The 22,555-nt window shown below is 41.6% G+C and overlaps 1 protein-coding gene and 1 long non-coding RNA gene across 2 annotated transcripts; one reads left to right on the forward strand and one right to left on the reverse strand.

Annotated features, from left to right (window-relative positions):
- Positions 1-4,151: 4,151 nt before the first annotated feature.
- On the forward strand, positions 4,152-6,413 carry LOC141000117 (uncharacterized). The gene is made up of 3 exons (XR_012179513.1): positions 4,152-4,223; positions 5,514-5,679; positions 6,011-6,413. It is a non-coding gene; the product is annotated as an uncharacterized lncRNA (long non-coding RNA).
- A 2,205-nt stretch (positions 6,414-8,618) lies between these two features.
- Positions 8,619-22,554, reverse strand: LOC140999271 (protein NLRC3-like). The gene is given in 8 exon segments (XM_073469595.1): positions 8,619-8,628; positions 9,462-9,635; positions 10,056-10,229; positions 10,526-10,699; positions 11,749-11,922; positions 12,319-14,176; positions 16,009-16,073; positions 22,376-22,554. Coding segments are annotated over 8 exon segments (2,808 nt in total).
- Position 22,555: the final 1 nt, after the last annotated feature.

A 22,555-nucleotide genomic window follows, 5' to 3' on the forward strand; every position in this document is an offset into this window, starting at 1 on the left:
CAATGTGGAACACCAGAGGTGAGAAGTACAAATACTCTGTTACTGTACTTCAGTACATGTTTCAGGTATCTGTACTGTACCTGAGTCTCTCTGAGACTTTCCCTCTCTACATCTGAACACACACATCTGAACTTTCTCCTCCTCACAGCTTCAAAACAGCCTTGTTACTTTAGTTTGATGCATTTGAGGTGAATTATGGATTATAAAAGACGTGAACAGACAGAGAGGGAGGCTGGAATGGGGAGAAAAGGCGTGTTAGTGTCTCGTATCTGCAGAGAGTTTCTTATTTTCTCTCTTTGTTGCTGCTCGGGACGCTTTACCAACCCAACATGTGGCTGTTTGACGTCCTGGGAATGAGACTCAACAATCAACTATCTTTGTGGTGCGTTCAGGAACAGCTGGGACAAATCCTACTGACTCTACCTTTAACTTTAATAGTCTTTGAATTATATTAATATGACGTGAGCTTCAGTTAGCTTTGACCACAAATGTCCTTCAGAGGGAGACTTTTTACTCTGATACTCTGAGTACATGTCAGAGCCTGTACTCGATTACTTTTACTGGAGTAAAGAAGTTGAATCAGTACTTCTACTTTTACCAGAATCTGTTTTTATCTGTATCTGAACCTCTCCTGGAGGACAGACTGTGTGGAGTTTGTCTCCTCTGTCAAAAAGCCAAGAAGTTTGACACTGAGAGTTTTTTGTCAGTTATATTTAACAATTCATCTTTTTTAGTGTCAATATTTATATTATTTTCAGAGTATTTCTCTGGTCACTGACGTGTTTTGTTCAGACACTAACAGACCTGCAGTTCCACTTTATACCACTGGAGGTCGATATTCCTCCATGTTACAACAGAGTCACCTCCAACTCAGATTACTGATACAGAAAGTCAGAAAGTGGAACCAGTGGATGAGGAAGGATTCAGATACGTTACTGCAGTAAAATTACTTATACTACACTGTAACAATACTCTGTTACAAGTAAAAGTATGTTACTGTCATCAGGGAAATGTGCAGCAAGTATTGTTTCTGAAAATAGAGAAGCGTGAGTCCAGAGAGACGATCAGGTGATTACAGATTTAATCTAACTGACAGAAAATGACGGCTGGAGACACAAAATGGACGACATGTTTCTCTGTAATCAAACTCTGAAGTCTCGACGAGTTCACGGAGGTTTGAAGAAAACTGTGACGTGAAAATGTCTAAAAACACAGAAAACCAACTCACAGCCAATCAGAAGTTCAGGATTTATAAAGGTCATGTCATCAGGATGAGCACACACACACACACACACACACACACCATACACACACACACACAGTCATGGCTAACATGAAGGAGGTTAGCATGTCGCAATAATTATCTGATCTGCATGTGTGTGTGTGTGTGTGTGTGTGTGTGTGTAAGATGTTTGTCGAATGGGTGTTGTGTGTGTGTGTGTGTTATCGAGTGTTCTCCCATGATGCACTGGGGCAGTGTTGAAGTCAGTCTGCTGTCGGAGAATGTCGAACATGAAATCTGAAGTTTTGAAACGACAGAAAATAAATAAAACACCTTCAGAGGACAGAAACTGGTGGAAGTAACTGAGTACTTTTCTGTACTCGAGTACAAGTTTGAGGTGATTCCAGAGACAATCAGGGATTATAAAAAAATATCAAGAAACGAGGGAAATAAAGAAAAGCTGAATCATTAAAAAGTAAACAAACAAACAAACACCATGTGGCCCCGCCTCTATAGAGAGCTGAAGCCCCGCCCCTTCCAGTCGACCTCATCAGTGAAAAGAAATAAAATACATGATGTCTCTTCATTCACTACCAGACAAAGGTTTCACCAAATAAGGTCCATGAGGGGAACAGGAAGGGGCGGGGCTTCAGCTCTCTGTAGTGACCTCAGCCAATAGGAGGCATTCACCTGATCCAGCTGATGACACACCAGGTGAGACGGATTTAAGTTAATGAAGCAACGAAACAACAAAACCTGAGACGACACAAGGTTTACATGCTTACAACATACAATATAATATAATATAGTATAATATAATATAATACAATATAATATAATATAATATGAATCCAAACATCCTCCCTTTGGTTGCTTCCTGCTGCTTCGTGTTTCTCCTACAGCTCAGAGGTAAATGTACTTTTTACTCCACTACTTTATTTAAATACTTTTAAGTACTTCACCGATTCAGAGTACTAATCTGGCCATTTTCTACTAAATAATGAAACTTTGTAGTTCACAAAACATTTCTAGAGCTTCACAGTATTTAAAACGGAAAAACAACCAAAGAAACATCAGATGTCTCCGTGCAGCTCGTCTGCTGTGATCACAGTCTGCAGGACAGAAGAGATCACGACCTGTTAGAGAGAAACTATTTACACCCTTTTATTAAGCTGACATCTTCACTGGAGCTGCTAAGCTAACAGTATTAGCACGCACCCCATCTGAAGTGAGTGCAGGAGCTCGAGATTTGATGCTTTTATTTTTTGCTTTTAAATCAAGTCTCCAGCTGCTTCAGCTGTTCAGCAGAACGCTGCAACTCTGTTTTACTGTGAAGCTCCAGAAATGTTCTGTGGACTACGAGACTTCACCTGACTTTATATCATCAGGAGGAGATGATGGCTGAGCCTGACTTTATATCATCAGGAGGAGATGATGACTGAGCCTGACTTTATATCATCAGGAGGAGATGATGGCTGAGCCTGACTTTATATCATCAGGAGGAGATGATGACTGAGCCTGACTTTATATCATCAGGAGGAGATGATGGCTGAGCCTGACTTTATATCATCAGGAGGAGATGATGGCTGAGCCTGACTTTATATCATCAGGAGGAGATGATGACTGAGCCTGACTTTATATCATCAGGAGGAGATGATGGCTGAGCCTGACTTTATATCATCAGGAGGAGATGATGACTGAGCCTGACTTTATATCATCAGGAGGAGATGATGACTGAGCCTGACTTTATATCATCAGGAGGAGATGATGGCTGAGCCTGACTTTATATCATCAGGAGGAGATGATGACTGAGCCTGACTTTATATCATCAGGAGATGATGGCTGAGCCTGACTTTATATCATCAGGAGGAGATGATGACTGAGCCTGACTTTATATCATCAGGAGATGATGGCTGAGCCTGACTTTATATCATCAGGAGGAGATGATGGCTGAGCCTGACTTTATATCATCAGGAGGAGATGATGACTGAGCCTGACTTTATATCATCAGGAGGAGATGATGGCTGAGCCTGACTTTATATCATCAGGAGGAGATGATGACTGAGCCTGACTTTATATCATCAGGAGGAGATGATGACTGAGCCTGACTTTATATCATCAGGAGGAGATGATGGCTGAGCCTGACTTTATATCATCAGGAGGAGATGATGACTGAGCCTGACTTTATATCATCAGGAGGAGATGATGGCTGAGCCTGACTTTATATCATCAGGAGGAGATGATGACTCCATGAATCCACTTAGAAATCCTTAAGAAAGACGCTCCTCACATGTGCAGAACTTGCCTGAGAAAAATCATATAAGTTTTAAGTTTTCTTCAGTATCACAGTAATCCAGTGACAGTTGTCTGTACATAAATGAATACACTGCAAACAGGAAGTGCTAACTCTGTTTTACTGTGAAGCTCCAGAAATGTTCTGTGGACTACGAGACTTCATCATTTATGAGATAAAGACTGAAATTTGCATTTTGGGTGAACTGTTCCTTTAAGAATACAAACAGCAGAGACAAAGATTCAGAGACATAAAAGAAGAGACCTTGTCATAAAATGTCCTCTGATTATTGGGCCTATACAGTGTATAAATAAATATATAAATATATGAATATATATCCCAGGTGGCCTCAGGTGCTGCTGGAGGATCTGTAGTTGTGGGTAAAGTGAAGGACTTGTGCTGTCAACACGCCCCCAAAACCTGCTCAAGCAGCGGAAAATGGATTTCCAGAAGTCTCCAGGAGATTAACGTTAATATCATTAATGCTTTAACTCTTTTGTCTGTGTACAGTCGCATTAAACACAGCAGATAACAGCTGACTGGACGAGCAGCTACCTGCCTGCTGAGGTATCTGTGAGTCTGTGCTCAGGCTGCTCAAAGAAAAGGAAACACATTAACTGTGACTGTGTTTCTTTCAGGTTGACTTCCTCTCTGCTGCTGCGGTGTCGAATGTTGATCCCCTGACTCTTCATACAGACGCACCTACAGGTAAAAATGTCCTCTTTTCCAACACAAGCTCATGCAAACATAACATCCTGACATGCTGAAAGAAAAACTGAGCTTTGAACTATGAAGCAAGTTCAACGGAGCCTGACGACACCTGAAACCTCAGTCAGAGATAACCGGTACCACGACGCTGTTATCAACTTGCTTTGTTATCTCAGGCTTTCATCTTCAGACTCTGCAGCTGCTGTGAAAAGAGGTGTTTGATACGTCGTTTGACTGTTTTTCCACACAAAATGCAACATTTTGTCGTCTGCCTCTGATGAAAACATAATGAGGGCTACTGCAGCGAAAAGCAACACTGGTGCTTCAAATAAGGCAGAAATGTGTGAATTCACATGTTTATATATTTATTTCACCTCTCAGTGCGTTTACATTTCTAACGTAACACAAAGACAGAAAGAAGTTCATGTTGAACATTTGCTGAATTTGCAAGAAGGAACAAATAAGTCAGAATCAGTCAGAGACAGAGTTTCACACAGTTTATAAAGTGTCTCCAACTCAACAACTCACTAAACTGACACATTTGTTAAGGGAGTCTGGGTGTAACAACTGTTCATTATAGAGCTCGGAAACAGTAAACTTCATACACAAATATTTCATGATTATACTTACATTTAGGTCTGACATCATTTATTTTAATATTTTCCAATAAAAACAGAAATGTTTTCAATAGCTTCCAGGTCATGTGACCCATTGAATAAAGATCAATGTCGAGTGTCTTCCTGTACTGGTTGAATGAGACACACCTCTTCTTATTGGATTTTAGTCCTCCTCATATTTTATATTCATATTTTAATGAAAAATCATAGTTTTTCTCATTAGGTTTCATATATAGTCAGCAGCTTTTCTTCAATAGCTTCCAGGTCATGTGACCCACTGACTCAAAGTCAATGCAGGAATGTCTCCCTGTACTGAATTAGCAACGGCTTTTTATTGGACTTTGGTGTTTCCTCTTATTTTTAATAATGTTTTTAATGAAAAATAAGCTTTTTTTCAATATCTTCCAGTCATGTGACCCAAAATGTTTTCCTGTACTGGCTGAATGACAACAGCAGAAATATGTCATTACAAACTAATCGCCAGGAATTTGCTTTTACGTCTCTGATTGGATGATGCTTTTTCTTCCCAGAGGCCTCGGCGTTGGCACCTCCTCTGTGTCACAGCAGCGGCTCTGTTCAGATGAATGAACCTGCTCCATCTTAACCCCTCTGTAAACTAATCAGCCTGCTGTATTAATCTTTTAATTAAAACCTGACGTACTTTGATTGACAGGTTCCAGGTGAGGCAGGTCCTCAGAGTGACGGCCTCCAACCTTCAACCAATCAGGCGAGTGGACCGGCTCGATATGGACACAACGTCCTGCTCACTGCGCTCTGCTCCTACAGCTCTATATAAGGTTGTCCGTCTTGCCAATGGAAAGACATGGAGGTCAGTACAGGTCAGTGGATACACACACACACACACACACACACACACACACACACACACACACACACACACACACACCTTATATGGGAGAGAAAGTTAGTGGAAAATGTCGGTGTGAAACAACAGAGCGTGAAATTCCTGCTTTCTCTTAAATCCAATCTAAATCTCCCAGAGCTGACAGTCATGTTTGGTTTGGAGCGAAGCATCACGCTGCAGCTCCAAGATGACCTGAAAAAAATAAAACACACACACACACACACACACATACACACACACTCTGGTCTGTTCATGAGGGATGTAACCTAAATACACACATGATCCATGTTCACTCTCACTGACAGATCAAACTGGTTATCATCAAGACACGACTCACGCTTCAGAGCTGTCTCCTCAAACTTCAGCCGCCGGTGTATGAAAACACGTCAGTCTGCGGCAGCGTTCGACTGCTGCTTCAGTAAAAACACAAAGTAAGATCTCATGAGTCATAAATGTTGGAAAACGGGTTTAATGTTCAACAATGCCGTGAATCAGATGTCATGTGTAACGTTTGCTGAATTAAGAAATAGCCCCGAACTGTCAAGACTGTTTGTAGACAACTTTTCATAACATTTATACAGTTTGTCCCAAAGCAAAAAGTCTCAAAATGTAGCTTTTCTTTTAAGGGAGTCTGGGGACAAAGAAGTCGCCTATACTGGTTACTGTTTAGTGTATTTGTAAAATGTGACACGTTTAGCGTCAATAAAATGTTTCTTCTTTCATAAATTGAGTGTAAATGGTGAAATCAGTGTAAACAGTGTGTTCAAACAGCTGCTAAATGTTGGCAGGTCAGACTTTAGCACTTTAGACACAGAAGCAGACAGGCTGGTACAGCCATGCTGCCACAAACTGACACTTTTTACAAGGAAACACACAACTTACTGTTTTCATTTAATGCTGAATTTACAAGAAGGAGACAATGCAGAATTCAGAATTCAGAATCTGTCGTAGCCATTTCACAAAGTTTGTTAAGTTTCTCCTCATGAAACAACTCTTGAAATCAGACGATTTGTTAAGGGAGTCTGGTGATATGGTGGTTACTAGTTACTGCTGCTGACATTGGCAGGTTAAGAGAGCACAAACATGTATTTTACATTACAGTGAAGCACCTGGAGCTCAGACAGGTCCAGGTTAACATAAACATAAAAAGATGTAGCTTATTTTAACATTTTGTTTTTATACATGTCTTTAATTTAAATGGGATAAAGTCTTTGTCAGGTTGTAATGCACTGAAATGACAATTGTATGTCAAGCCAACATAACTACTCCTCAGTCTCTGAATTCCTGAAATGTAGTGGAACAATAAAAGTGGCAGTATTTTGTGGTTTCTAAAATACTTGCTGCTCTCCTTTACTTCACCTCTCTGTCACCTTATCGTCTATTCACTTACAACTCTTCCTACTTTTCTCCTCCCTCTCTTCGCCCTAGTTAACCGACTCTGTCCGGGGCTGTAACCTCCAGAGAAGTTTGTGTTTTCAAGTTTGGATGGAAAATCTGCCCTTTTTTTTTCTTCAGATCTTCTCCCTATTTAGACAGCTGTCTTTTTCTAAATCTGTCCATCCTCTGAGCGTCTGGCCCGCCAGCTCATATCACTTCAGAAGGTAGACACAATTATGTCACGCACACACACACACACACACACACACACACACACACACACACACAACTACATGATGTACAGTCAGAGAAACACAAACTCTCTCCAGCCTGATCCCCTGAAGTTTAATGACATGAGCTTTAAGTCTTAGAATGAATATACTGAGATCTGTGCACACAACGTGAGAGCGAGGAAAGGCTCGGAGGAGGAGAAAAGACTACATAAGGAAAGTAGTTTGATGTTAAAACCATCTTAAATTGCCTTTTACATGCACTCCAGTAAGCGTGGTTGTAGACAGGATTATAGAAATATTAAGTGTGTGTTTACCTGCCCTGAGACTGCAGATAACCAGGAGCACAGAGCATCTCCTCTTTTAAATGTTCAATTCAGCTCAATTCAAAGGCATCAAGGTACGAATATTAAGGCAATACACAAAAATGTGAATATAAGCAATGGAAACATTTCAAGACAAAAAGAAAACAAAATAAACATTCATAAAAATATTTAAATTACATAAAAATTTTCTCTGTTTAAAGATTAAATCTTGTTGCACATGTTCCCTGACAAATAACTTCTATGAAATTTAAATGGTATTAATTGGGCCAATCTGTGAATTTTATTTTCATAAATGTTTTCTTCCTGTGTTATTGTCTCAATGTTGTTACCTTACACCTTCAGCTCTGTGATCCCTTTTGTTTAAATGTAGCCTAAACGTATACTGATCTTTGTTTTTAGGCAGGCCATTCTGTAAAATGCTAATATACATTTTTCTGCTGCCCCCGTCAACAACAGTAGACTGTTTAACTCCTACGAGACTTAACACCACTCATAAGGTCGACTAGGCATTATAAAATGGAAGTTCAAGTTCAAGTTTATTACAATTCATTACCAATCCAGCGGTGGACAATATTGTACAGCACGATGAAGGCTTGGTCGACAGGTGCTTAACAATCATGCACCCCATCGTGCATCCAAAGTGAATAAACAACAAGACAAGATAAAGTCCAGGTTCCAGGTGGGGGAGGTGTTGACTGTGTCTGCAGAGACTGTGTAGAAGGACGGAGCAGCAGCAGAGCAGTCCAGATACACTGATGATACATCCAGAGGAACACGGGGATGATGGTGGACTGGAGCTGATCTCAGTTCAGACTGCAGCACTGACAGTCATCTCTGCTTGTTGTGATTGGTCCGTCAGTCACTGCTGGATGAAGCTCTCCTCTCCACTCCACCTCCCAGTAGCACGGCCCAGTCAGAGCCTCTCCGACCACCAGCTGATGGTGCTGCTTCAACCTCTCCGGATCATCAGCACACAGAGATCACTTCCAGCTGAGGAGAGAAGAAGAGAGACCACAGAAGTCAGAATTGAGTGTTTACAGAGACTTCCTCCATCAGCCGTCAGTTAGTCACAGTCCTTTTAGACAAGTCTTGCCACTCGGCAGCCATCTTGGCAACACCCCTGGGTTAAGTTATTTCTGGCCAACAAGACCAGGCTCCTATCTAAATGATTGGGCAGAGAGCCAGAACTTCTGAAATTGCAAGTATAGAATCGCCGATCAGATCTGATAAAAAACACTCTCAAAAAGTTTGGTGACTTTGCAGCAAAGTAAGGTTTAAAACGGCTTTTTCCCACAGGTTATTATACCCCATACTTCTACTGTGCATGCTTTGTAATCCCATGTTTAGCATGATATTCATCTCTTCCATGCCTATTTCAATATCATCTGCAGCTGCCTTCAGTGGTCTGTCTCCTCTTGTAATGTGTCTGAGTCAGTGATGCAATACATCCAGTATAAGGACCAGCAGGATTTCAGTCCTGTTCAGACCACAAGTGGAGCGGCTGTGTAGTGTAGCCAGCTTCCTTTCAACTCTCATGTTGACGTGATGGAGTGAACAAACACTCATCATCAGATTTGATGCTATGACAGTTTGCCGACTGAGGACCACTGTCTTTATACAATTTGTAATGCTGTCAGCTGTAATCCAGCTTTATTTCCTGTAGCCTCCTGTAGCTCATCTGATTGTCTGACTGTTCTCTCATTCTCTCTTTCTGTCCAATCCTGAAGCCTGTCACTGTTCCCCTCTCAACTTCACTGAGCAAATTAGAAAATCCCAGATCTCTGCTTTAATACTAACTGTGTTTATTACGATATTGTGCTGACCTCAGACTCTCCAGTCTACAGTGTGGACTCTCCAGAAGATCGGACAGCAGCTTCACTCCTGAATCCTGCAGCTTAATTCCTTTCATCTCCAGCTCTCTCAGATGGGAGGGGTTAGACTTCAGAGCTGAGGCCAGAGAAGCACAGCTGATCTCTGACAAACTGCACTGACCCAATCTGAATAAAGAATAAACTATGTAACTTTACAGTTAAACAGGCCAAGTCACATCAAGTCAACTTCTAGAGCACATTCAATCTGATTGTCAAAAAAGAGATTATTTACTTATTCTTTGTATTTACTTATTTTCATTATCGCTTATCTGAAAAACAAAAAAAACAAAAAAAAAACAAAGTGACATTTATAATACAAAGTCAAGAGTTTAAGAAGTTCAGAGTGAATTATCCAGTGCAGATTTTTGTTGTTATATGAAGGTTTTAAATGTGCAGCTTAACATTGCTCTGCTACAGTCAATGGACTAAACCACAAAAGAAGAAAACAGACTTTTGCATTATAATATCAGCCTGATGTCTGCAGTTTAGTGTCAACTTTCACATCATATTCATCCGAACACAGAGGTAAAAAAAATGGTGTCTGACCTCAGAGTCTCCAGTCGACAGAGTGGACTCTGCAGAAAATCACACAGCAGCTTCACTCCTGAATCATACAAGTTGTTGAAGCTCAGGAGCAGCTCTCTCAGATGGGAGGGGTTGGACTTCAGAGCTGAGACCAGATAGGCACAGCTGATCTCTGACAAACTACAGTAACCCAATCTGAATGAAGAATAAATGATGTAGTTAGAAATCAATCTATAATCCAATCAGAAGTGTTCAGATTTTAAATGTGTAGCTCAACATTACTTTGTCCTAATCAATGAGCTTTTCTCTCAAATGAGTCAAGTGACTTTGTCATTGTGTTATTGTGGATCATCATAAAGTCAGCTGTCTACAGACATCATCGATAACATCATTCATACGCCTGTTTATGCCAACACAGATTAAAAGGGAACAGAAACCTGTTCTGCTCCCCACCGGTACGTGTGTGTGTGGTAATAGATCAGTGAACTGACCTCAGCGTCTCCAGTCTACAGTGTGGACTCTGCAGAAATTCACACAGCAACTTCACTCCTGAATCCTGCAGGTAGTTTCCACTTAGCTGCAGCTCTCTCAGATGGGAGGGGTTGGAGTTCAGAGCTGAAGCCAGATAAGCACAGCTGCTCACTAGCAAACTGCAGCAACCCAAACTAAATAAAGAATAAAAGAAAAAGTAATCAATTATCCAATCAGAAGTGTTCAGATTTTAAATGTATAGCTCAACATTACTTTATCCTAATAAATGAGCTCTTCCTTAAAATGAGTCAAGTGATTTTGTCATTGTGTTATTGTGGATCATCTTTACGTCAGCCGTCTACAGAGATCATCCAAATGTCACCATAACATTCATACAACTACTCACACCAAATGCTTTGAGTTTCTTCAAAATAACAGCCGCCACTTCCTCCTAATACATAAAAAACTGCAAGCGCTTTGTGTTGTACCACAAAACTCAGTCAGCCTTTAGGTTTTGAATAAGTTGTTTAATGCTCCTTCATCTTTTTTCTGTGACCATCTTTGTGGACTTAATGCATCAGCCAGTGAATAACATCTGTGGAAGCATGTTATTATATGCATGTTAAAGCAACATTATGTAGAAATTGGCATTTTGTGAATTTCAGCGCCCCCTCTGAGCTCATTTCAAACTCAAATGCATCAATCTGGTGCACTTTGAGAGAAAAATTAAGAGGCTATATCATAAATAACTTGAACATAAATGAGAAATTGTAAAATTTTAAAAAGAAACATTTTAAATGTAAAAAAAGTTAAATATAACTGAGCTTTGGCTCTGCTGCCTGGTAATGAGTTAGGTTATTATCACAATTCATTATACAATACAGCTTTGGTTATACAGTATTGACACAAGTCTATAAGCTATAGTCATTATCAATCCACTCTAACTAAACTTTGTTGTAACTAAACTGTGTTACCCTGAGGGACTATCATTGTCTTGTTTTAAAATTATGTGCGCCTGTGAGGAGAACCATCTTGCCTATTGTCTCATGAGAAAACACAAGTCTTTAGTAAATGCAAATAGTTTGTACTAACATCTACTTCATTCACTGGACTACAATGTTAGTCTTCAGATTTGTACTCAAAGGGTATGGACCAAAACATTGAAACCTCAGTCAAAGATTTAAACTTAATATACATAAATAAATAAAAAAATGACAACATTAGTTACAGTCAGTGAACTGACCTCAGAGCCTCCAGTCTACAGCGTGAACTCGCCAGCCCCACACACAGCAGCTTCACTCCTGAGTCCTGCAGCCTGTTTCCACTCAGGTCCAGCTCTCTCAGATGGGACGGGCTGGACTTCAGAGCTGAAGCCACAACTTCACAGTGAGTCTCTGAGAGTCCACAGTTATAAAGTCTGTCATGAAAAATGCATTACAAAATGTTATTAACAAAGACAACAATTTATATCTACTCCATGCATTTGTTGACAAAACAGCCTATACATAATATTAAAATAGCTGAATATTTTATGTTCTTGACAGATGACTGCATTAAGGGTGCTCCGATTGATCGGCTACCAATTTGTTATTAGCTGATATTGGTTATAAAAAGTTTGATCGGTGGTCTCTATCGAGGCCAATCAGAAGAGCTGATCAGATGATCCAAAACACACAAGATAATTTCTTCATGTGCCTTGAAAATTGCTTCACCAGTGTAGCAGTTTTACCAGGTGTCTGAAAAGGAGAATGTACTTATGATGCTGTGGTACAAGGAAATCCCTCAAGGAGTGATTAATCACATCTGGACTTACACAGCTTTTCTGCAGTTCCTCACAGCTGGAATCAGTCTCAGTCGTCCCTGATCTGTTGTGTTGTATTTCTTCAGGTCCAACTCATCCAGAACCTCCTCTGACATCTGCAGCATGTAGGCCAGAGCTGAGCAGTGGATCACAGAGAGTTCCTTCTCTGATCTGTTCTCTGACTTCAGGAACTTCTGGATCTCCTGATGGACTGAGTGGTCGTTCATCTCCGTCAGACAGTGGAAGATGTTGATGCTTCTGTCAGGAGAGACATCATCTCTGTTCATCTCCTTCAGGTTGTTGATGGCTGTCTGGATGCTGCTTGAACTGGTCTTTGTCTGACCCAGCAGACCTCCTAAGAGTCTCTGGTTGGACTCCAGAGAGAGGCCATGGAGGAAGCGAACAAACAGGTCCAGGTGACCATTTTTACTTTTAAGAGATTTTTCCATGGTGTCCCTGAGAAAAACATCCAGTGATGGACCACAGCTGTCATCATTTCTAAAAAGCTTGAAAAGCGTCTTAAGGAAAGACTCTGAGTTTGAGTCTGTGTGTTTGTAGTCTTTCCCCAGGAAGTCCTCCAGGACCTCTGAGTTCCTGTTGGTGGAACAGTGGAACATGTAGACTGCAGCCAGAAACTCCTGAACGCTCAGATGAACAAAGCAGTAGACTGTTTTCTGGAAGATCGCACTCTCTCTTCTGAAGATCTCTGTACAAACTCCTGAGTACACCGAGGCCTCTGTGACATTAAGACCACACCGCTCCAGGTCTTCTTGGTAGAACATGATGTTTCCTGTCTCCAGATGTTCAAACGCCAGCCTCCCCAGCTTCAGAAGAACTTCCCTGTCAGCCTCCGTCAGCTCCTGTGGACTCGTCTCACGTCCCTCAACAAACTTCTGCTTCTTCCTCTTTGTCTGAACCAGCAGGAAGTGTGAGTACATGTCAGTCAGGGTCTTGGGCAGCTCTCCTCTCTGGTCTGTAGTCAACATGTGGTCCAGAACTGTAGCAGTGATCCAGCAGAAGACTGGGATCAGACACATGATGTGGAGGCTCCTGGAGGTCTTGATGTGTGAGATGACTCTGCTGGACAGATCTTCATCACTGAACCTCCTCCTGAAGTACTCCTCCTTCTGGTCGTCAGTGAAGCCTCGTACTTCTGTTACCCTGTCAACACATGAAGGAGGGATCTGATTGGCCGCTGCAGGTCGGGAAGTTATCCAGACGAGAGCCGAGGGAAGCAGCTTCCCCTCGATGAGGTTTGTCAGCAGTGCGCTGACTGATGACTCCTGTGTGACATCAGACACGACCTCATGGTTCTTGAAATCCAGTGAAAGTCTGCTTTCATCCAGGCCGTCAAAGATGAACAGAAGTTTACAGACAGCGAGCTTCTCTGCTGTCACCTTCTGTAATGTTGGATGGAAAACATGGAGCAGCCTGAGAAGACTGTACTGCTCATTTCTGATCAGGTTCAGCTCCCTGAACGAGAGCAGAACCACCAGACTGACATCTTGGTTTTCGGAGCCCTCTGCCCAGTCCAGAGTGAACTTCAGCACTGAGAAGGTTTTTCCAACTCCAGCGACGCCGTTCATCTGAACGACTCTGATGTGTCTCTGTTGGTCAGGTGAGGCTTTAAAGATGTCGCAGCACTCAATTGGAGTATCATGGAGGGTCGCCATCTTGGATACTGTCTCAAGCTGCCAAACCTCATGTTGGGTATTAATCTCTTCACTCTGACCCTCTGTGATGTAGAGCTGAGTGTAGATGCTGTTGAGGAGGGTCCCACTTCCTGTTTCACCTCCTTCAGTCACATGTTCACATCTCCTCCTCAGGCTGATCTTATGTGCATCTAAAACCTCCTGCAGACCTCTATCAACTGGAAGAGAAGAAAAATGTTGAGACTAAAGAAAGACTTTGAGAATCTCATGATTGTTTTCATTACCAATATACACTGCTCAAAAAAATGAAGCACACACTTAATCGACACAGTATAACACCAAGTCAGTTAAACTTCAGCGATATCAATCTGTCCATTTAGGAAGCAGAAGTGATTGTGAATCAGTTTCACCTGCTTTGCTGCAAATTTAAGTGACAGCAGGTGCAATGGAGAGGCAAAAGCAAGACAACCCCCCAAAAGGGAATGGATTTGTACAGACAATTGCTCTCTCCTTCTCCTTTCTGACTGACTCTTCTCTAGGTTTGTGTTCTGCTAGTGTCCTTGTCAATACAGGTAGCATTAGGCGGGACCTGCAGCCCAATCAGGTTGCACAGGTAGTCCAGCTCCTCCAGGATGGAACATCCATATGTGCAGTCACAAGAAGGTCTGCTGTGTCTCCCAGCACAGTCTCAAGAGCATGGAGGAGATACCAGGAGACCGGCTTTTACACAAGGAGAGCTGGACGGGGCCGTAGAAGGGCATCAACCGATTGGTATTTGCGAGAGATCACCAGAGTTGGCAGGTCCGCCACTGGCGCCCCCGTTCTCTTCACAGATGAGAGCAGGTTCACACTGAGCACATGTGACAGGTATGAAAGAGACTGGAGACGCCGTGGTGAACGTTATGATCCCTGTAACATCATCCAGCAGGACTGGTTTGGCGGAGGGTCAGTGATGGTCTGGGGAGGCATATTGGAGGGTCACACAGATCTCCATGTCATAGCCAACAGTACCCTCACTGCTGTTAGGTACCGGGATGAAATCCTCAGAGCAATTGTCAGACCTTACACTGGTGCAGTGGGCCCTGGGTTCCTCCTGGTGCAGGACATTGTCCAGCTGCATGTGGCCAGAGTGTGTAGGCAGTTCCTGAATGATGAAGGCATTGATGCCATTGACTGACCCTTTCATTCCCCTGACCTAAATCCAATTGAGCACCTATGGGACGTTATGTGTCGATGCATCCGACGGCAGCGAGTCCAGTAGCTCACTGATGCCCTGGTCTGGGAGGAGATCCCCAAGGACACCATCCGCCAACTCATCAGGAGCATGCCCAGACGCTGTCGGGAGTGCATACAGGCACACCGTAATAAAATTCACGCAAGTTGGATGAGCCTGTGATTTAAATTTTTTACTTTCATTTTCAGCGTGATTTTGAATCCAGCCCTCAATGGGTTGATGATTTTGGTTTCCATTGACTGCTGCTCAACAAATTATACAATGTACATCAGTAAAGATTTTCAAATTGAATAATTCATTCAAGATCGGATGAGAGATTAAAGTGCTCCCTTAATTTTTTTGAGCAGTGTAAAAAGGATCAATATAAGAACGCAGCAGCGAAAGGATTCTGTTAAGGACCCAGACTGACCAATGTTGATATTAGCAGAAAAGTTTTTAAGCTGTTTTAATGTGCTGACACTGATGAGCTAATCAGCTTTCTACTGTAGCCTGAAAACTGATACTGTAATAGCAGTGCACTTTTCCTCAGTGGATGTTTGGTCACGTTCAACATGTTGATCTGCAGGACGAGACGTGTTCGTGAGTTATGAATGTTAAGTCTAAATTTATTCTATTGGGTTCTTAAAGGAGAATACAGGAAAAGTGATACAGCGCTGATGTTTGCTGGAGCAGAAAAAAACATTCAGTTGAATTATAGTTGGGCTATAAATGTAATGATCTTTATAAAAGTTTTTAATTGGTGTGACACAACAAATGTATTAAAACGAGTCGTGTTTTCAGACATGATGACATCAGCAGACAGGTGTACAGTCTTACTTTGTACAGTGCTGGTCTGACTGTCTGTCTACCGTCCAGCTCTTGTTCTGGATCTTACCTTCACACTGGGGACAGGAGTTGTCTCCTGGTGAAGCGGACTGGTCTGCGTGTCAGTTTTCTTTAAATCCGTGCTTGTTTTCTTTAGTTACAGTAGTTTTAATGTGTTTTATTCAGCCAATCAGGACTTTGTGTCCACACATGACTCAAACTGTTCAATCTAACATTTGTTTCCTCGACAGTCCACAGAGACAAACTGACTCGGACACTTTGACAGTTAAATAATAAAATGTTGTATTAACACTCACCAGCCTCAGACTTCAGTTCTGCTTCTGCTCTGTCGACTCAAAATGGACTCTGACTGTTCTCATGTACCGGGATCACCTGGACAGTGTTGCTCCTCCCATCTATAATTAAAGGAAATAAATTTGTGTGTGTGTGTGTGTGTGTGTGTGTGTGTGTGTGTGTGTGTGTGTGTGTGTGTGTGTGTGTGTGTGTGTGTGTGTGTGTGTGTGTGTGTGTGTGTGCGTGTGCTCACACAGATCAGCTGTTTAAACTGACGTGTTTATGAGCGTCTCTCTTGGCTTGAACAGACAGAATTAAAGTGAGTTTTAATCAAAATGTTGGTACTTGAATGACGTTTAAATGATGCCAATCAGTTTAAAGCTCTGGAGTTTTAACGTAAACAAAAGAAAACTGAACTATATATGTTTTATTTGAATTTTTTTACAGAATTAGAGGAAACACAAACAGCTGAACATCAGCTCCTTCATGTTCCTCTGTTCCTGGAGCTTTCTGTGTGACAGGAGACAGTGGGTTAAGGTGAACAGTCTGAAACATTGTGTTTAGTCTGTCGTTCTTTTTCCGATACTTTACATTTTCACACAAAATAAGGTTGGAGTATTTAGCTTGTGTGTCGTTTCCAGCAATCTGGATTGGAAAGGAAGGAGGAAGGAAGTATTCTATAATACTGTAATGACCAAACCTTAAAATACACTTTGAAATAACATAATGAAAAATTTAAGTTAAATTATATGTAAGCTTTGGGTCCGATTCCTGGGTTTTCTGTGCAATATAATGTTCAATATTCTACAGTTGTTTGTCGCATTTATTCATACTTTAAATTATTGTCAGTTCTTACCGTTCGCAGTACTTAATATTATCTAGACTGAAGTTATAGTATAGTATGAGGCACATGTCTGTACATTTCAAATTCTAGTAGTATTTTATTTGTATATACTGCATATGGTTGTCACATAATATTTTTGATGCACATATTCTTTTACAGTTATTTATTCTCACCTTTATTTCTTATCTTTACTCTTTATATTTTCTTTTAATCTCTTTCTATATTAGACATTTATATTCTAGAAATCTACTCTCATTTTGCAGAATGGCCTTTACCAGAATAATAAAGATTATATTCTTTGATTTGAACTGATTATTAATGTGTTCATCACTTCGGTGTTGGCGATGGTAAAGCTGGAGCTCATTTTAATGACTTTCTATGCTGCTGGGTATCTGGCAGTAATCTGTAATAATACATCAGTAATTACCTTTTACCGACTTCAGCAGGTTTTTCTTGTCCAGACAGAACAGACTGAATGACACACACACACACACACACACACACACGCACAGGTCCAGATTTGTATTTGTTCCTTTGTGCCCGGCGGAAGTTTTTCGTCTCCTCAGAAAAACGTGTTTTTGGCTTTTTGGCTTTTTCTCTCCATCACCACGGAGACCACTGAAACCCTGACTACCCACTGTCACCATGGGCAACACACACACACACACACACACACACACACACACACACAGTTCATATTATAAATCTTAAAGGACAGGTCAGGTGTAATGAGCAGAATGCTAATTGTTAAAATCAGCTCTGTTAGTAACGCTGTCACGTTCACACTCGCTCCTCTTTTACAATGCAGCTGTGTTGTGTTTACGTTCATCACTGGCAGCAGAGGAGAAATATTCTGTATCAGTCATTTATTTTCATTATGGATCAACCTGCTGTGATTTCCTCCATTAATCCACTGATCGTTTGGTTTGTAACAATTGTGAAAATAGTGAGAAACGTGGTGACGAGTCTAAAATGACTCCTGCACAGTGTTTGTTACATGCAAACCTCAACATTATTATATTATATTATATATAACATACATCAAAAATGATTCAAAGGAGGTTTTTACATGGAAAGTGACTTAATTCATTGATTAATCGACTAATCGTTTCAGCTGTCAGATAAATGTAGTGGAGTTAAAAAACAATATTGTGTAATAATTGATTTTCATGTTTCAGCGTATCTATTTATATTTTCGTAGCAATACACAATTGGCAAAAGAATAACAGTTGACATTGTTCTGTCTGTGGCCCCCTGGTGGTGAGGAGGACTGTGCCTGTATGTGAAATATAAATAAACAGATAAACAAAATAAACACAATGCTAAAAATAGAAACACAGTTAGCAGTGAGGCTCATGCTGCTCGTAGCTTCTTGCTGAGTTGCCTCTCTGGCTACATAGAAAACATTTTGTTTCACGCGTCATCTCATTCACACATTCCTTCATCACATGACACTACAGGAACTTGGCTCGGGCTCGTGTGACGGTGGCGACCGCACTCATTTGAATCTCTGGAAACATCAGAGATGTGGCCGTTGATTCAAGATGGAACCGGGCCAATGTTTGAGTGCTCTCATTATACGACACCTGAGTGTTGTAAATGTGTTTGTTCTTCTCTTCAGGTACACACGTTTATCAGCTTCATGTATGAGAAGTATCTGAAGTAAAAGTACTGCAGTTTTGGAAAACTTTTTACTTTTTGGGCCTCGAGAACTGCTCACAGCTCTCAGACAGCTGGAACTGAAGTCCAGGTTTAATTCTCTGATAATAAATTGCATTTTTTTTCAGCTTATCGTTTGTTTTAATGTAAAATCTTCATCTGAAAAGTAATTAGTAACTAAAGCTGTCAGAGAAATATAGTAAAAGAAAAAGTTAAAGATATAGTGTTAAAATATTACTTTGGTAAAAGTGAAAGTCACACATGAAAAGTAGCCGAGTAAAAGTCTTAAAGTATCTGATATTAAATGTACTTACTTATCAAAAATACAAGTAAACGTAAATTATACATATATTTACATGTATACTGTGTACTTTGGGTCGATTGATTACGTATGAGATCTGATAATCAACATTTTTCTGATGATTGATACGATTTGTTTGTCGGTAAAACATGTTAATTTAAACGTGCGTTCATTCGGCGCTGATGCAGCAAGTAATCTGAAAAGTAACTAGTAACTAAAGTTATTAAATGATTGTAGTGGAGCCTCTAGAATGAGTCGCAAGTACAGTAGTTGAGTAAATGTAATTACGTGCGTGTGTGTGTGTGTGTGTGTGTGTGTGTGTGTATGTGTGTGTCTGTTACAGTGACCACAACAACAACAACTACACACAGACAGATCATGGAGTCCAGAGAGACGCTGGTGTCTGTGATGTGTTTACTGTGTAGCTGCCTGCTGCTTTAACAGCTGAAACAGGAAGTCCAGTCAGCATGACTGTACACACACACACACACACACACACACACACACACACACACGCACACACACACACACAGTGAGTGTACTCTACTACAAGTAAAAGTCCTGCATTAAAAACCTTATTTAAGTGAGAGTATGTAGGTATTATCACGGTGCAGTAAAATGTTCCCCGTCAGTGTTTTTATATTGATGTTTGTGGATTCCTGCTGCATTCAGGTCTTTAATGTTGAGCAGGAAAACAGCCTGTTTTCAGCTGTGTGACGACGCATTTTGCAGCAGATCCAAGAGGCTTTCTTGAGCTTCAGAAGGAGAAGAAGTCTCTCAACACTTCATCCTTGATAAGCATCAGGACAGGATCTGAAACGTAACCTGTAACTAAAGCTGTCGACATGTAAAAACTACAATATTTCAAATGGAAAATATTCAAGTACCTTAAATGTGTTTCTGTGAAGTTTGTGGTTTCTACAACAAACCACAAACTTCCGCTTCTTGCATCTCTGAAACCTTCTGCGTCTGATTCACGAGCATTACTAGAGGGTTGTATTTCTTAACAGTCAAAATATTTCTACATTTGGTTCATATCAGGAAAGAAACTTCACATTTTATTATGTGAAGACAAATACAAGTTACCTGTGAGATCAGGCTGACGGAGGCACCGTGTCACAGTTTAACCATTCCTCCAGGTTTCATGAAGATCAGGCCAGAAAACATGACCTCCCTGCAGGAGGAAGTCACTGGTCCTGCACTCACCTGCTGATGGAGACTTAGAGATGTGCTTCCACAGTGGCACAGAGCTAACATTTTATTTTTTGTTAAAATATTGAACTTAAAGCGTCCGAGTCTCCAAGAAAAACATGTTGGGAGTTCACGTTCCTGCAGACAACTGATCCATTTACATCTGTGTGTCATAGACGTGTGTGTTGCTGCTCGGGACGCTTTACCAACCCAACATGTGGCTGTTTGACGTCCTGGGAATGAGACTCAACAATCAACTATCTTTGTGGTGCGTTCAGGAACAGCTGGGACAAATCCTACTGACTCTACCTTTAACTTTAATAGTCTTTGAATGATATTAATATGACGTGAGCTTCAGTTAGCTTTGACCACAAATGTCCTTCAGAGGGAGACTTTTTACTCTGATACTCTGAGTACATGTCAGAGCCTGTACTCGATTACTTTTACTGCAGTAAACAAGCTGAAGCAGCACTTCTACTTCTACCAGAGTCTGTTTGTACACGAGTATCTGAACTTCTGCTGGAGGAAACAATGTGGCTCCTCTGCTGTTAACAAGTAGAACAAGTTACAGACAAACTGTATCCACACAGACCAGGAAGTTTCTGAGTGATGACGTCATCAGTCAGGTCTCCCCACAGTGTTGTCACAACAATAAACAGACAATTGAACCAAAAGAAACATGAAGTTTGAACTCATCTGTGGTTTGCAGAAACTAACCCGCCAACATTTATTCTGATTGGGTGCTCTGTGTGTGAACACGCGTGTGCGTGCATGTGCCTCCTAGGCTTGTCCATGCACGCTGTTTGTGTGTCACGCCCGGGCTGCAGCTTTGTCACGCATACACAAATACACCAGGGAGTCAGTCACAGCAGGGGGTGCTGAGGGATCAGTCTGTGTGAGACGTCAAAGTAATTAATTAACAATAATTTACAACAGTTTGAGAATGCCAGCCGCAGGCACAACAGCAAGGAGAGGAGGAGGGAGAGGAAGTCCCCAGACTCCCTTATGAAATCACTCATTTTTGCGAGTTTTTGAGTTTTGAGAAACTTTTTAAACTTTGTGAAGCAGTTTCTGACAAATTCTTAATAATTGGGCCCTCCTTGTAAATTCGGCACATGTTATAGCCTCGTTTTAAGGGTGCTGCAGCCCCCTCAGGACACATAAATACGTATATTGGGAAGTCAGTCACAGCTGGAGGTGCAGAGGGAACAGTCTATATATGACGTCATAGTAATTAGTTAACAATATGTACAACAATGTGAGAATGATTTGCGCAACAACAGACATCACAACAGGAAGGAGAGGAGGAGAGAGCGAACGTCCCCAGACTCCCTTATGAAATCACTCATTTTTGCGAGTTTTTGAGGTTTGAGAAACTTTTTAAACTTTGTGTAGCTGTTTCTGACAGATTCTTAATTAGTCGGTCCTTCTTGTAAATTCGGCTTGTTATAGCCTCGTTTTAAGTGTGATGCAGCCCCTCAGCATTTGAGAATGATTTGCGCAACAACAGACGGCAAACTTATTACAGCCACATCAACAAAAGCAAGGAGAGGAAGAGGCGCAGAAAGTCCCCAGACTCCCTTATGAAATCACTCATTTTTGCGAGATTTTGAGTTTTGAGAAACTTTTTAAACTTTGTGCAGCTGGTTCTGACAGATCCGTAGTAAGTGGGTCCTGCTTGTAAATTCGGCATCTTATAGTCTCGTTTCAGCGGTGCTGCAGCCGCTCAGCACCGAGTCCCCGCATCCAATCGTACACATAGAAACAGTACGTGCATGTGTGTGTGTGTGTGTGTGTGTGTGCGTGCGTGTGGCCCCGCGGCACTTGCTCTCGCGGAGCTGTCTGTCAGTCTTATCAACACCTCGACTCACTTCCTGGTTTTTTAGTACAGGAGTCTTTGGCGTGCGCGCGCATGTGCACGCCCCCACACACACTGCCGTCCACAGAGCGCAGAGGGAGGGAGCAGCGCAGAGACGTGTTGTCTCCACACCTACACACTTTACCCTCCCGAGCACACACACACACACACACTGACAGGATCTGTGTGTCCTCTGACTGCAGCTTCACACAACGACCCGCGGTGTTCTCACACTTCCAGGTTCTTCCAGGTTCTTCCAGGTTCTGTTCTGTGAACTTCTCGGAACTTGTCCGGAGGCGCGTGCAGCGAGCCGACATGCAGAACCCGGCAGTGTCGGTGTGAAGCGGACACGGAGCTCAGAGACTCTGCGGGCTCAGTGTTCAGAGGCTGTTTGGACTCCAGCTGCTGCATG

The sequence above is a fragment of the Pagrus major genome, chromosome 7 (genome assembly GCF_040436345.1).
Source record: "Pagrus major chromosome 7, Pma_NU_1.0".
In the NCBI taxonomy this organism is placed as follows: domain Eukaryota; kingdom Metazoa; phylum Chordata; class Actinopteri; order Spariformes; family Sparidae; genus Pagrus; species Pagrus major.